This window comes from Lathyrus oleraceus, chromosome 3, assembly GCF_024323335.1.
Source record: "Lathyrus oleraceus cultivar Zhongwan6 chromosome 3, CAAS_Psat_ZW6_1.0, whole genome shotgun sequence".
In the NCBI taxonomy this organism is placed as follows: domain Eukaryota; kingdom Viridiplantae; phylum Streptophyta; class Magnoliopsida; order Fabales; family Fabaceae; genus Lathyrus; species Lathyrus oleraceus.
This window is the reverse complement of record NC_066581.1, coordinates 147,980,434-147,996,293: the sequence shown is the minus strand read 5'-3', so window position 1 is coordinate 147,996,293 and position 15,860 is coordinate 147,980,434. Positions and strand designations below refer to the sequence as shown.

Genomic DNA, 15,860 nt, shown 5'->3' with positions numbered 1-15,860 from the left:
TACCGCAATTCTTTAAATATTTTATCATGCTGAATTACTAGATTTTAAGATGTTTCTTTAGATACCGTTGATTTTCTTTTGAATCAGTTTAATTATGTTAAAAAGCTTATGTGGCAGTTTATTTAGTTAACACAAATTTCAATCTTATTTCTGCCGATTCGATCCATGAACTAAGTCTAACAAATTAATTGTTGAGTCAGGTTTGAACTTGAGTAAAACTGTGAGTCATTCTTTGTAATACTTGTATGGTCTTCGAGAATCCAAATTATATTTCTAGTACATCCATGATGAAATCGCCAGATGAATATGCTTGGAAATTGGGAATTCCCAAGTTATTTAGTTCAAAGAACTAAATATTTGTGAAGGAGTCTAAAAAGAAAAAGTTGTTTATAAAAGAGAATTAAAAAATCTAAACTACTCAATAGTGGACCAATATTCATGCTCTTATGGGATAGAATTGTCATGACCGTTTCAAAATTGGTCTAGAAAGCTAGAAAATTGTAATTTTTTCAAAAAGTTATATTTTAAGAATGTTTTTTATGGAAAATTATTTGAAATAACTTTTAACATTAAATAATTTTTTTAATATTTTGTTATTCAAAAAAATTTCAATAAAATAATAAAATATCTAAAATAATATTTTAAAAATAACTATTCAAATCAGATTTTTATTAAAAAATTATAAAATTTATTTGTAAATTTTTTTTATATAAAATAATGTTACACCGTAAAAATCTGCTTGATTATATAATCTATAAAAAGGAAGTTTTCTTCTTTTATAAATAATCTTATAAATAAGATCGAAGATATTCAAACTCAATATAATTTTCATCTTCAGTATCAAACTCATCTTCTAAATTATGAACCTCCAATTCATTTTTAATAGTGGCACTTCAACTGACAACTTTCATATTATCAAATTCTATGGTAAAATTTAAATATCAACATCTTTATTTTTCATAATTAGTTCATCATTTGACTTAATGTCATCAAGACTACACTATTGATTTTCTAGTTTTCTTCTTGGCCAATTTTGAAACGGTCATAACAAAAACTACACCATTAATTATCTTTTGATTTTTCCCGTGTGTGAATCTAGAAGATTCAAACTTTATATATATATATATATATATATGAACTTAACAGAGCTCCGGATGATTTCCAGTAGGAGTTTTGTTTTTAAGGAGATCTATTGTAATTAGACTACCAATTTTTTTTTCTTTTGTCTTCGAATTTTCAAGTTGTGGAGTAATTTTAGTAACATTTTCAAGTTGTGGAGTAATTTTATTTACATTTTCAACCATCCTCTGCAAGCAATAATACAATTCACGCTTAACTTCCTAGGTAACTTTAAAATTAGCATTCTAATGTGGTTGGGGATTGAGATGATAAGCTGCAACATACAGAGGCATATGAAATTATTTAACAAATTTAAAAAGAGAACTTTTGCTTGAAATAGTGATATGAGAGGGAGTACTAGTTAGCAGAAATTAATGGGGGTATTGCACATTGCATTCATCTGAAATCACCTTGAATAACTCAAACATAGAAACATACAAACCGAAAATCCTGTGCATTCATAATTTGCTTAGTTACAATTCTCTTAATTTCAACTATAAACCGAAATGTGTGATGACGGGGTTTGCGAGACAATCTGATGGAGTTTTAAAGAGAAATTGTTTCCATAACAATCCTCAAGTTTCAATTCAACCACACCATAACCATAAACTACTTTAGGAGAGTGTGATGTGATGTCAAGTTATCTACCTATCTTCTCTATACAACAATGCTTAGAGTTCTTTCATTCATTGCACTAAAAGTTGACATGCCTACCACCTTTGATTGAAAGAGGAGAACTACATAGTGAGCTATTATCGATCAGTTTACGATTTAGATATACAACGATTACTGTAATATCGTCATGGAAATGTCTCCTCACTCCTTGTTCAATCTTCTGGAGATCTGACAATCTTATCTCTCTTTTCTTAGCTGCTTCTTTAAGCGCTGCTTTCACGAGTCTCCTTGCGATTCCCTGTTGCATAAATCAATCGCAGTGAGAAAGAAAAGAACTTGTGAGTAAGAAAACACGGTTGAGATATTCGAAAGGAAGCTTACATTGCGTGGATTATTGCTAACTATATTGACAGCTGCTTGGTTGCTAAGATGCTCCCATAAACCATCTGAAGCAAAGATGAGAAATTGATCTGCAGGTTGGATTTTGTGAATCGATATTGACGGTTCGCTACTTAGAATCGGCTTGAAAAAGGTTTCGGGTAGTCTAAACTTTTGTGCCAGTGGCTCCCGGTTAAATTCTGCTTTCTTCAGATACGCATCGCCTATGGATCTTGAAACCTGTAAAAACAAATTCTGTTAAGAAAGAATTGGAGTGATAGATTGTTATAAATTTTCCACAAAGGAATCAAAACATATGAATCTTTGAAGTTTCTACCTGTATGATGCCTTTCACGCGCCAAACCGAGTGTTTCATAACCACAATCTGTGGATCATAAGGGTGCTTCGATCTAACATCGTGTCTCTCCGTTTCGATGTTCACATTATGTTCTGCAGATAACTGAACAGCTAACGTTTCTTTCGTTCCCTTCTTCACTCTTCCTAACACGGCTCTCGAATCTCCTGCATTTGCAACATACAGCATGCCATTGGAAATTATCCCGGCCAAACAACATGTACCGGAAGACGCCATCTCTGGTTTCGTTAGCCACTGCTTCTTCACAAGAGACAAAAAATCATCTTCTGTTGCAGAAAATGCCCTCTTTATAACCTTTTCCGAAACGCCTTGTTCTTCAGCTGCAAAACCTGCTTCACACAGAAAACTTATTCAGCATGTGTTCGAAACAGCGTTTCCATGCTATTTCTCTCGTCCTGAGGCTGAAAAAACGCGAAAAACATAGCTTATCAGGCCAAACACACGTTTTTTCCCCTCTTTGACGCAGAAACAAGCCGACCATCGATATACTGAGAAAAACACAAGTCTCGCATCTAAAATAATATAAGACCCAAAAACTTAATATAGTTTATCATAAAAACAACATATGGCAAAACTATATTTCAAATATATCATATGATTTTTTTTGAGAGCATACTCTTGAAATTGGAGAATAGATTTTCATTGACAAACTTGGATGCTGCAGGTCCACCATGACCATCATAAACTCCTACAAAAGTTCCTTGAGGACCCAAATAATCCGAACTCAACGGTCCAGATTCAAGCTGGCTATGATCCTCCAATGAACTATTAGCTTGAATTACAGCCATTGAAAACTCACCATAAAGATGGTTCCCCAAATCCTTATACCATAGCAATCCATCCACTTTCCCTTTCACATCTCCATCATCACCCTCTACACTTGGTTTCCAGCATGATATAGTCATGACAGAGTTTTTCGCTAACCAAATATTATTATCAATCGGTTGTTTTTGTTGTTCTTGCCTATTCTTCACATGATCTCATTTTACTGAATCTGTATATATACCTATAAGAAATAATAGACATGATTAGATATGAACAAATTTGAGCTAAAAAACAAGCTGGTATGGGGTGGAGTAATAGAGAAAGTTACCTTGGGATGAGAAACCAGTAGCTTTCATGCAATAGTTCAGAGAATACGCAAGCGTGTTTCGGTTCTTTGTACCTTGAACATTAGTTTGAATCATGCATGTGGATTTAAAACTCAAGGTGTGTCATATTACAGGAACACACTTAGCTGGAAAAGCACATATGGACTCGAGATGGCAGAGTTGGTCTAAGATTTTAGTTATGCAAGAGAAACAATGATAAGAGAAGGGTTTTGGATTTTTTGACACAGGATCTTTGGACTAGTGTCAGAGAGATCTAAGATCAAGAAATGAAAATGAGACTTAAAACTACAAACTCTGACACTTATAACTCTTGTGCTTTTATTTGTCCATTAAATTACCTAAATCATAGACTTGGCTCTCTGTTTCTGTCGTGCGTACGTACGCAGACCGTCTTTGACGGTGTGCAAAACAAACTAGTGCGTACGTACGCAGACCGTCTTTGACGGTGTGCAAAACAAACTACTGCAAGTAACCCAAAATTTAACATGTTTAAATTGTGGTTAAAAATGATTCTGGATGTATGATATCTGATATTAACATTGACGTTACTATCATATGTGATGCGATTATATTTATTATTTTATTTTTAAAATTATTATCGATATAAATGTATCATTGTCGGTATCTGAATATAAATGTGATGATATTAGATTATATTTATCCATATGATTTTAATGTTTTTTTTCTTCATGTGGTTTACATAAAATTTTCTTTTTTTATGGTTGAGATTTGATTTGAATTTTCTTTTGAAGAAATATTCTTCAAGACTATTAGTATTAGGTAACTTGGCTTGTCTAGAACTTCCACCTTCTATCTTTTCCTTGGTTTAATTTTCGTCATAATTCAAAACTTTACTGAATCTAGAGTTAATACATATGTTTCCTTACCCTCTTACTATAATTGGATTAATACATGCATTTCATCATTCAAATGTAATAATAATTTTCAAGATTTCTGTTAAATATCACTTTTGCTTCACTTGATTAGAAATTACACGAAAAAAATATAGATGAGTTGTTATAAAATTACAAAATCGTAAAAGAAAAATCATTTTTTTAGAATGGTTCTTTAGTGGTTTAAATAACCAAAAATATATATTAAAATTAAAATGCAACGAACATGATTAATTTATTTAATTCAATTATTTTATGAAATTTTATTTCTAGATGGATATATCTAGCTGGCATTAATGGCCACAAGTTCACTGCATCTTGGATCTTCATTTTAAAAAATAATTATTGCTCAAATGTAGATTGTATTACATAAAGAATGAGCCCACTTTGATTTGATGAACTTCACCTAACTGTATGTTTTAGTCTAATAACAAGATTTGATAGTCATGATAATGAGAGATCATAAGAAGATTATGAAGACTTTGATCGTTACCATATACTAAAAAAAACATATGGTATGCAGATGAAGACACTTTGGAATTTGAAATTATGATAGCATTATTTGGATATTAATATTAATAACAATATACCAACTTGGATTTCTAATTCCTTTGCCAAGTATAAACTTGTGGTCTTTGATTATTTGAGCGATTTGTTAAATTTATTATAAATAAAAGTAAATTAAATGTAAAATGATTTAATGTACGTTTAAAATGTTAGGTTTTTTTAATCCCACATGAAATTTCATCGGTTAGACTATTAAAACAAAAAAAGGTTTGTTTTCCACATCCAACCTATTAGAGAAGATTGGAAATAAGTGTTAATTAAAATAGTTAGAGCTAGTATAGTTAAGAAGTTAGTTAGAGTGTTGTAATTAACTTTTATATGAGCTAAAACTACTAAGTAATACTACTAGTATAAGTATGAGATCAATTTTACATCGTAATAGTTAACACATGATAATAACAAAATAGTGAAAAGTAAAGCTTCAACAAGAATATCTTGATATCAATTCTTCATCTCTCTCTATCTCTCAATGAATCATTGTTCAAATTCTAATATGATATCAATCGTCAAGAGGAATTTGATTTCTGCTGCACAATCTTCTTCAACAACTCATTATTCATCACCATTGTTGAAGATTCAAGCTTCATAGAAGCTGCACTAGATTGTAGAAGTTTCAAAGAAACTTGCGTTTTCATTTTTTCATTGCTATCATCGCCATTGTTGAAGATTCTAGCTTCACAGAAGCTGCACTCTGCACTGGATCGTATATGTTTAAGAGAAACCTGCATTTTCAGTTCTTCATAGTTGTCTTTTATGAGATTAGAAGTTTTAGAGAAACATCAATGACAGACCTAGAACAATCACCAAACGCTTATCTTGGAGTGTAATCATCGCCTCAAGCTATTCAAACTTCACAAATCATCACGTCTCAACTTGCATTTTTAGGATATTCAAACACAGTTGCACCAAAGTTGTATATCAAGCTGCAAGATAACCACTTCTTGTTGTGGAATAAACAAATAAAAGGCATCATTCTTTCACACAAACTTCATAAGATTGTAGTGAATCCCCAAATTCCATCAATGTTCAAAGTTGAGCATGATCGAATTCCCATCATAATCTCTGAAAGTTTTGAGTCTTGGATTGTGCAAGATTAAGCTCTTTTTACATGGTTGCTTTCAACAATCTCTAAAGGAGTTTTACCTCACATGATATCTTGAAAATATGCCTTTGAGGTCTGGGATAAAGTGCACAAACACTATAATTCACAGATGAAGGCTCATGTTCATCAACTAAGGTCAGAGCTGAAGACAAGTGAGAAACGTAATCAGTCAATCTCTGAGTATGTGCTTCACATTCGTACAATTGTAGATTCACTTCTTGCCATAAGCGATCCAATACTTGAGCGAGACCAGGTTGATGGTATTCTTTAAGGGTTACCTGAAGAATACAACCCGTTTATCATGATGATATGCAAAAAGGGGAGCCTACGGATATCTATGACGTGGAGGAATTCTTGTATGTGTAAGAAGCTCAGTTGGACAAGTACAAGCAAGAACTTGTTGCCCCTAGTGCAACATCCAATGTAGCTCAATAAATGTTTCAACCAAATCCTGCTCAAAATGCAAGCTCTCATGGAGGTTCTGATAGCTACAATCGAGGTAGAGGAAGAACTACTCATGGAAAAGGACATGGTGGAAGGCAAAGTTACACCATAGGTAATTGACCAACCTATCAATTGTGTAACAAATATGGTTACTCAATTCTTGAGTGTTGGCATCACTTTAATGAAAACTTTGAACCTACTCAATCTAAGTCTTAAGCTCAAGGATCTGCAGCTACTAACACAAGTGATGCTCAGAGCTCCAACCATCAAGATGCTAATGTGTAAGACCCCAATTTTGTCCCTAAGATCCCTCATGGCATCATAACATTGCATTTGCATTGCCTCAAGGATCATAAGCATCTTGGTTCCCTTTGCCTTTGGGTGGGACCTCTTGTGAGTGGTTTGAGATCACCAAGCATGATTGAATTGTATATTATTTCTTTTCTCACTTTGTTTACTAACCAAAAGCACAAAAATATGTCACTAACACCTTTTGTTTGTAGCATAAGCAATCACAAGGTCAAAAGCTTCAAGGAGATCATTGGTACAAAGATATGGCCAAGAGGAGATGAAAGCAAGCATAATAATGGTTCCCAAAGCTCTCCTCCATAAAATATGCCTCCCTAGCATCTCAACTCATCATTTTGATCAAAGCAAGTCAAAGGGTTTGAGGTTTGTTCCCCAAAGAAACCCTAATTCATCTGTGCACCATAATGCCTTGCTCTTGAAGCAACCTCAGCCCATGATCAAATGCAATCAAGGTAAGTTCTTTAATTCATCATTTCATGCACATTTGAACTTATTTGAGTGTCCTCAATCATCAATTCATCCAGATATGAGTCATGGACTTGAGAAGTTGAGCAGTCAATCCATTTGACTATTTTGAAATGCACTGAGACCTAACTTTTTATCTGTTGGTCAAATGGAGATGATCCCAAAATCAAAAATTATATTAAGGACAATATGAAAAACTTTCATGTTCATCAAAAAGTTGATTTGAAGCTTGGAAGGTCATCTCCCATTCCAATACATTATAGGTCATTTTGACTGAAACCCTAATTTTGGGTCAACTTCCCAAGGACATAACTCATTCATTTTTTATGATTTTGAGGTGGGATCAAATGCATTGGAAATCTTAAGATGTATAATTCAAATGTTATGTTGAACAAAAATTCAAAATCTCAAAGGAAATACATGTGATAATGAAAGATATTATAGGTCACCTTGGACCAAATGCATTGAAAGGTAAAAAAGTCCAACTTCAAGTGCCCATAACTTTTTCATCAAAAATCCAAATGATGCAAAATTTAAGTTCATTTTGATTGTGTTGAAGAGATCTACAACTTTTATGTTGGAGGTTTTTTAATTTGAGGTTTGAATCATTGAAACGGAGGGGCTTGAACATTGGCCAAATTTAGAAACTTTGCCTTTACATGTTTTGCACCTTGCACTTTAAACTCAAATTTCACCAATGTCCACATTTCAAATGGATTTTTGCCCAACATAACAATTGTTCCTTGCATCAAAACCTTTCCAACCATTACTCACATGATCATGTTTGGGTTTGGCAAATGGTATTTTCGAAGAGGAGAAGTTTTTGGTCCAATTATGCATAACACCTCAAAATTCCATGCACAAGCAATTACCATTCAGATTACACGTCCATTTCACTTTGGTATGATTTCAGATTGCATTTGGAATTGAATTTGGGCCTTTTGAATGATCATGCAAGCCCATGCAATGAATGTCCAATTCCATGCACACAGATTGAATCACACTTGCCTTGCCTCTCCCTCTATAAATAGAAGCCTTACTCCATTCAAATTTCATCCATGAATCAACCTGAAATGCTGCTGAACTGAAAACCTAACCTCTCACCAAAGAAGCTATTTCACTTTTCTTCAAATTTTTCAGATCTAAAGTTCAACTACATCTGGTTGAATCTTTGGATCTAAAGCTTCTAGACCTTCATCCTTTAGTCCATTGCACTTCTGTTTTTCCAAAGGAAGCAAGGAAGCAAGCTCAAATCTCCAGAATCCAAGGTTGATCATCAACTGGTTTTCTCTTCGAAACTCATTACTCTTTGATCTATTTGCCTGGCCATTGTGTTTTCTGAAGTCCTCACTTGAGAGGCAAGCTAGTGGTAGCTTCAATTTTGTGTTTTACTGAACTACATTTTTCATACCTGAATCTTCCATCTCGGATTTCTTACTCTATAAGAATCTTGAGTGTGATTCAAGGTTACAGGGGTGATGTACATCACCCCAGCTTTATTTTGATATAAGGATCGTTCAAAATGATGAAGGTTTGAAAACCTGCAAATGTCATCGGATTCTGGCTTCTCACCGGAGAAGAAGGTGGTTCCGGTGGCCGTCCATTTTCCAGAACAAGTCACAGCCGTTGGATCATGTGTCCAGATCTAATCAGGTCCATTGGATTTCATGACTTTATTTAATGCATTATACTTCTCATTGACTGAGGTTCATGGTGCGCGCGCTTGCCAATGCCATTGGATCTTCCACGTCATTTAATGAGAAACAATCCAACGCTCCCTGATTTTTGTTATTTTTCATTTTTTGATTTTATTTCTTTTATTTCCATTATTTTCAAAAATTCATATCTTCTTCATTTTAAATCCAAAAAATATGGGACCAATTGCATTCTTCTCCAAATAATTTCTAGTTTCTAATTTTGATTTTTAATATTTTTTATTTTGTCATTTGATATTTTTTATGAATTTTATCTTTTCTGGTTATTTTTAATTGATTTTAAATAGTTTCTGATATTCAAAAAATACAAAAATATTTTCCTAACCCATTTGAATGATGATGGATCTATGAAAAATATTCTCATCAATTTTTTAATTGATTTGAGATTTATTTGAGATTTTAGTTCAATTAGGTTATTTTTTGTCCATTTTTAATTGATTAAAAATAGTTTCAGACTTTTAAAAATGCTGAAATTTTTTGTCAAACTTTGTTTGACCTTGTTGAACTTGGGATAAATCACTTGGACCTTTCAAGGTTGATTTGAAGTGATTTTGAAGTTTGACCTTTCTTTTATTTTTAATTCAAGTTTATTTTAATTTTAAAAAATGCCAAAAATATTTTGTTTATTGTTTGACCTCCAATCTTCATCTCATTTCTGATTTCTCATTGTTTGACTTTGACTTTCAATGTCATTTGGTCAATACACATGGATTGGTACATTTTTTTATTTCACCTTATGCATTTTGATCTTTCCATTATCCATTTCCATTATTCATCTTCTTCTTCTCCTTCTTCCTTTTTTCTTTTTGATCAATGAGTTGAAGGTTGATAAGTTAGCATTGATTAGGGAGGCTTAATCTTCCTTGATTCAAATCTAATTCATCTTGATCAATTGATCAAATGAATGGCTTTGCATTAAGGATAGGTTGCTTCCTAAATCATGCAAAAGACTTAAACCAATACAAGATCAATTCTCTTCTTCTTTTTGGCATGGCAAGTTGTTGGAACTTGGTTCACTAATCAAGACTTCTAACTTGTGTTGTTGCCTACATTATTATTGACCGGCCTCAGATAGTTGTGACTTCTACATAAGTCCAATTACGATTGCTTAACATAGCGCTAAATTTGCCTTATGGCATACTAACTACTAACACTAACCATTAACAATTAACATTTACTTTATGCACTTTACTTTTATGCAATTTATCATTCTTGTACATATTATCCATTTGCTTTTTCCTTTGCTCACTTGAGCATATGTTTATGTTAATTCCATTTGCCTTTTGCTCACTTGAGCACATAATTGTGTATATATTATTGTGCTTGTGTTTTGTTTTGATTGTTGTGAACCAAAATGCAAAGAATTGGACAAAATGGACTTAGACTTTAGGACTTTCCCTATGCAAATTTGGAGTCAAAGAGCAACTAGGCATTGGGCCTTTAGAATGCTTAAGCTTGAAGATGAACATTGAAAGGACCATATTCTAAACTCTCTCTTGTCCATTCTTTGATTGTATTATAGAATCTTTTGATGTGTGTTTTCTTTGTGCTAGGAGTTCCCACTTGAGCTTAATTGAGGAACCATTACCATGAACTTCCAAGAGAGAGAGAGATCCAAGATACATTGGGGAGTCTTTCCAAGAGTTCATTTGACTGTTGATTGCTTGAGTTTATGCTTGTGATTGCTTATTCCAAAGGATGGGAGCTACTTGGATCATTAATATGATCTCAAGAGAGGAACTCCTTGTGGGGTTTTGTTCTCTTCTCCCTTATCTCTTGTATGCTTAGGATTTTAGCCCTTCTTCTTCTTCTCTCCACTCTAACCCAAGCCAAAACTTTTGTGCAAACATCTAACACTTGTTTTTCAACATTAGAAACCTAAGCCTTATGCTTTTGATTTTCAAACTTTCTTTTCATAACACTTATTTTGAATTGAATCTTTAAGTCCACTTTGACCATTTTGTATATACTTCTAATTGGTAAATATAACCCATCCAAATACCTTTTTGTGGTTTCAAGGGCCACTTTCTAATCAAAACTTTTTCATAACCTCTAGCTATTAGGTTTGAGTTATCTTTGTGGTAGATGTAATACTCACCTATATCCTTAGTGATGGACAATGAGTCTTCCATGCTTATCATAGGGTTAACCCCTCACTAGCATGTTGAAGCTATCCTCACGTGGTGGATTTGTGGTTTTAGGTTGAGTTTTATCCCTTAGATAACAAAAGACCTTAAGGCTTTTGGACCAATCAATTCACCAACTTGTTTTGAGATTTTTACCCCGAACTACGAGGTTTTGATCCTAATCTTTTTTAAGATGGTACGTAGGCAATGGGTTTATCCATTCAAACACAAAATGTAAATAACTTGTACATTCTCTTCTCATCTCTTCAATCATGTTTGCACAAACAAATTTTCACAAAAACAACAACCTTACAACAAGTATGAAAAGGGCTCCCTAGGAGTACCTAGGATGTTTTGGGTGCCTAACACCTTCCCATTGCATAACCAACCCCCTTACCCAGATCTCTGATTCTCTTTTACTAGTTTTTGTTAAAACTTTTAGGTTTTTGTTCGCTTTCTAACCATTCCTTTGGATAAATAGAAGTGCGGTGGCGACTCGACTTGTATGATTTACCTTGGATTTAGTCAATATCTCTAATGGTAACGAATACCCCGCTACATAATGCACATTAAGCATCAACATATCTTGCACATCATGAAAAGTTGAAGATTCCTTAGGAACTTGAAGCACAAGTCTGATTTGCAGACTCAGGTGCTTCTTACCACATTATAATACATAATTTGAATTTACAAAATACTGAATCGTGTTCCGGGCCAAATAACGTTATAATTGGTAATGGACAAAGTCTAGAGGTTAAACCAGTAGTTTTCTCAAAGTTTCATTCTACTCTTGTGTCAAATCATATGTTAAAACTTAATGAATTTCTACATGTACCTTACATCCCTAGAAATATGATTTCAATCTCTAAATTTTCTAAGGACAATAATGTCTATTTTGAATTCCACTATAACAAATACTTTGTTAAATCACATGCATCTAATCTGGTGCTCCACGAAGGTTTACTAGATGAAAATGGCTTGTATTTATTCACCAATATTTCTTTGGAGTCTTCAATAAATGTCTTGAGTCACAAGTCACATAGCTTAAGTCCAATAGTTAACACTACTTTAGCTGCAAATTTGTATACTATATGCCAATCACCAAATAAGAGTGTAGGCACTAGTTCTAATGCATTATAGCATGCTAGGTTGGGCCATGCCAATCATAGAGCTATGAAAAGTATCTTTCAAATGTGTAATATTTCTGTAAAAAATAAAAGATTTATTGATTTTTGTGATTCATGTTGTCTTGGCAAGTCACATAAGTTGTTTGCCCCTTTGTCCAATACTAAGTATAACAAATTATTTGATATGTTTTGCACTTATTTATGGGACCATCACCCTCCCCATCATGTAATGGTTACAACTACTACATAGATTTTGTGGAAGCATATTCAAGATACACTTGGATTTACTTACTCAAACATAAGATTGATGTTATATCAATATTCACATTATTCTAAAAGTATCTTGAGACATAATTTTAGGGTAAGAGAAAATCCATTCAGTCTGATATTGGAGGTGAATTTAAACCCTTTACTCGATTACTTAATGAACAAGGCATTACACATAGACTCACATGCCAACATATTTCACATCATAATGACCCGGTTGAAAGAAAGTAAAGACAAATCGTGAAGATGAGCCTAACCTTGTTAGCTAATGCACCCATGCCACCTGCATACTGGGATTATAAATTCACTACTATAGTATACTTGATGTACAGGTTACCCACAAGTGCCTTACCTAACTTCATATCACTATTCTCTGTAGTACATCACAAGCAACCTGACTACAACTCATTAAATATATTTAGTTGTGCTTGATATCCTCACTTAAGGCCATACAACCAACACAAGTTGTAGTTCAGAAGTTCTAAATGTGTATATATGGGAGTATCACCAACACACAAAGGCAAAAAATGCATGAATATGACATGCATAATATTTATCTTAAAAGATGTTATCTTTAATGAAGAGGAGTTCCCATTCAAGACTGACTTCAAAATGGATAATCAAGCTTCAGATTCACAAATCTCTCAAGCTCTAATCTCTCTCATACCTAAAAACCAACATGCAAACCATCATGTTTCCAAAGTCAATTTTTCAAAATTGCTCTGAAGGTCACAATGCCACAACTAAAAACTTAGTCTCAGTTGGTCAAAATCCTACAATCAATAACTCTAACTCAAACACTATTTTATCCATATCACCACTTCAACCAACTAATAATCAACATACCGAAGTCTTACCCAATGAATCTAATGTTGTGATTTCACCTTCACCGTCCAATTCTGGGTCAATGTCATATCTTAATCTTGTGGTCATAATCCCAACACCATATGTGTCATATATGTCTAACACTGATGTCTCTCAGCCAATTACTAATGTCCATCACCAAATTGAAAACTCAAATACTTTTAAAGACAAGTCACCTTCACATAGTACCACAGGTTTCATGCTAGAACCTAATGAACTATCGTACTCCATAGAGTCATTGGCCACATATTTTCATAGTCCTTCAAGTCACATCTCACATCTACTCCTACAAAATACTCATCCTATGCTAATAAGAGCCAATACAAGAAAGTTAAGACCTAAGGTGTTTCTTGTTCAAATTGATCCAACTACAATCAAACAAGAATTATCTCGACCTGAGTGGGTTAAGGCCATAAAATCTGACTATGAGTCACTCATGAAGAATGGTAAATGGACTCTCACTACTCCCCCTCCTCATAGAAAGTCCATAGGCTACAAATGGGTATTAAAAGTTAAAGATAATCCCGATGGGAGTGTAAATGAATACAAGGCACAATTGGTAGCTAATGAATTTCATCAATAACATGATTTTGACTTCCACAAAACCTTCTCACCAGTAGTCAAGCCAACAACCATACGTGTTATCTCGACTCTAGCTATCACACATAAGTGGTAAAAACAGAATATTAACATCAATAACACATTTCTTAATAGATAACTTCATGAAGAAGTTTATATGCACCAACCTTTAGGCTTTATTGAATCTAATCCACAGTTAGTTTGTGTAAGACCCCAATTTTGATCCTAAGATCCCTCATGCTATCTCATCATATGCATTAACATTGGGATCACACCTTGGCCTCCTCCTTACCCCTCACTCATCGGGTTTGCATTGGGAGAGATCACCAAGCACCATTTTATTGTATCATACTTTGTATTTTATCATCTTTACTAACCAAAATACCAAAAAATTGTCTTTGCATAGATCTAACTCTTTTGTAGGAAGGGCACATGCTCCCCTTTGATCTATCAAGCTCATATCTAGGGTTTAAGACCCTCATTGCTAAGATCTCAACCAAGATTGGTCCACAATGGCCCTAGGCATCATGTACGGATCCAGCTACAATCAAACAAGAATTATCTCGACCTGAGTGGGTTAAGGCCATAAAATCTGACTATGAGTCACTCATGAAGAATGGTAAATGGACTCTCACTACTCCCCCTCCTCATAGAAAGTCCATAGGCTACAAATGGGTATTAAAAGTTAAAGATAATCCCGATGGGAGTGTAAATGAATACAAGGCACAATTGGTAGCTAATGGATTTCATCAATAACATGATTTTGACTTCCACAAAACCTTCTCACCAGTAGTCAAGCCAACAACCATACGTGTTATCTCGACTCTAGCTATCACACATAAGTGGTAAAAACAGAATATTAACATCAATAACACATTTCTTAATGGATAACTTCATGAAGAAGTTTATATGCACCAACCTTTAGGCTTCATTAAATCTAATCCACAGTTAGTTTGTGTAAGACCCCAATTTTGATCCTAAGATCCCTCATGCTATCTCATCATATGCATTAACATTGGGATCACACCTTGGCATCCTCCTTACCCCTCACTCATCGGGTTTGCATTGGGAGAGATCACCAAGCACCATTTTATTGTATCATACTTTGTATTTTATCATCTTTACTAACCAAAATACCAAAAATATGTCTTTGCATAGATCTATCTCTTTTGTAGGAAGGGCACATGCTCCCCTTTGATCTATCAAGCTCATATCTAGGGTTTAAGACCCTCATTACTAAGACCTCAACCAAGATTGGTCCACAATGGCTCTAGGCATCATGTATGGATCCAGCTACAATCAAACAAGAATTATCTCGACCTGAGTGGGTTAAGGCCATAACATCTGACTATGAGTCACTCATGAAGAATGGTAAATGGACTCTCACTACTCCCCCTCCTCATAGAAAGTCCATAGGCTACAAATGGGTATTAAAAGTTAAAGATAATCCCGATGGGAGTGTAAATGAATACAAGGCACAATTGGTAGCTAATGGATTTCATCAATAACATGATTTTGACTTCCACAAAACCTTCTCACCAGTAGTCAAGCCAACAACCATACGTGTTATCTCGACTCTAGCTATCACACATAAGTGGTAAAAACAGAATATTAACATCAATAACACATTTCTTAATGGATAACTTCATGAAGAAGTTTATATGCACCAACCTTTAGGCTTTATTGAATCTAATCCACAGTTAGTTTGTGTAAGACCCCAATTTTGATCCTAAGATCCCTCATGCTATCTCATCATATGCATTAACATTGGGATCACACCTTGGCATCCTCCTTACCCATCA

At 34.0% G+C, this 15,860-nt stretch overlaps 1 protein-coding gene across 2 annotated transcripts; it reads right to left on the bottom strand.

Moving 5' to 3' along the window:
- Positions 1 to 1,514: 1,514 nt before the first annotated feature.
- On the bottom strand, positions 1,515 to 3,952 carry LOC127125887 (probable protein phosphatase 2C 38). 2 transcript variants are annotated; one of them, XM_051054740.1, is made up of 5 exons: positions 3,582 to 3,952; positions 3,105 to 3,494; positions 2,450 to 2,820; positions 2,116 to 2,352; positions 1,515 to 2,032 (listed from the first exon to the last, which is right to left on the bottom strand). In XM_051054740.1, the coding sequence occupies exons 2-5, from the start codon at positions 3,391 to 3,393 to the stop codon at positions 1,814 to 1,816; spliced, it is 1,116 nt and encodes a 371-aa protein (XP_050910697.1). In that variant the 5' UTR covers positions 3,394 to 3,494; positions 3,582 to 3,952; the 3' UTR covers positions 1,515 to 1,813. The 2 variants fall into 2 exon arrangements, with proteins under 2 accessions (XP_050910697.1, XP_050910698.1); XM_051054741.1 differs by having other exon boundaries at positions 2,450 to 2,817.
- Between the last annotated feature and the right edge of the window lie 11,908 nt (positions 3,953 to 15,860).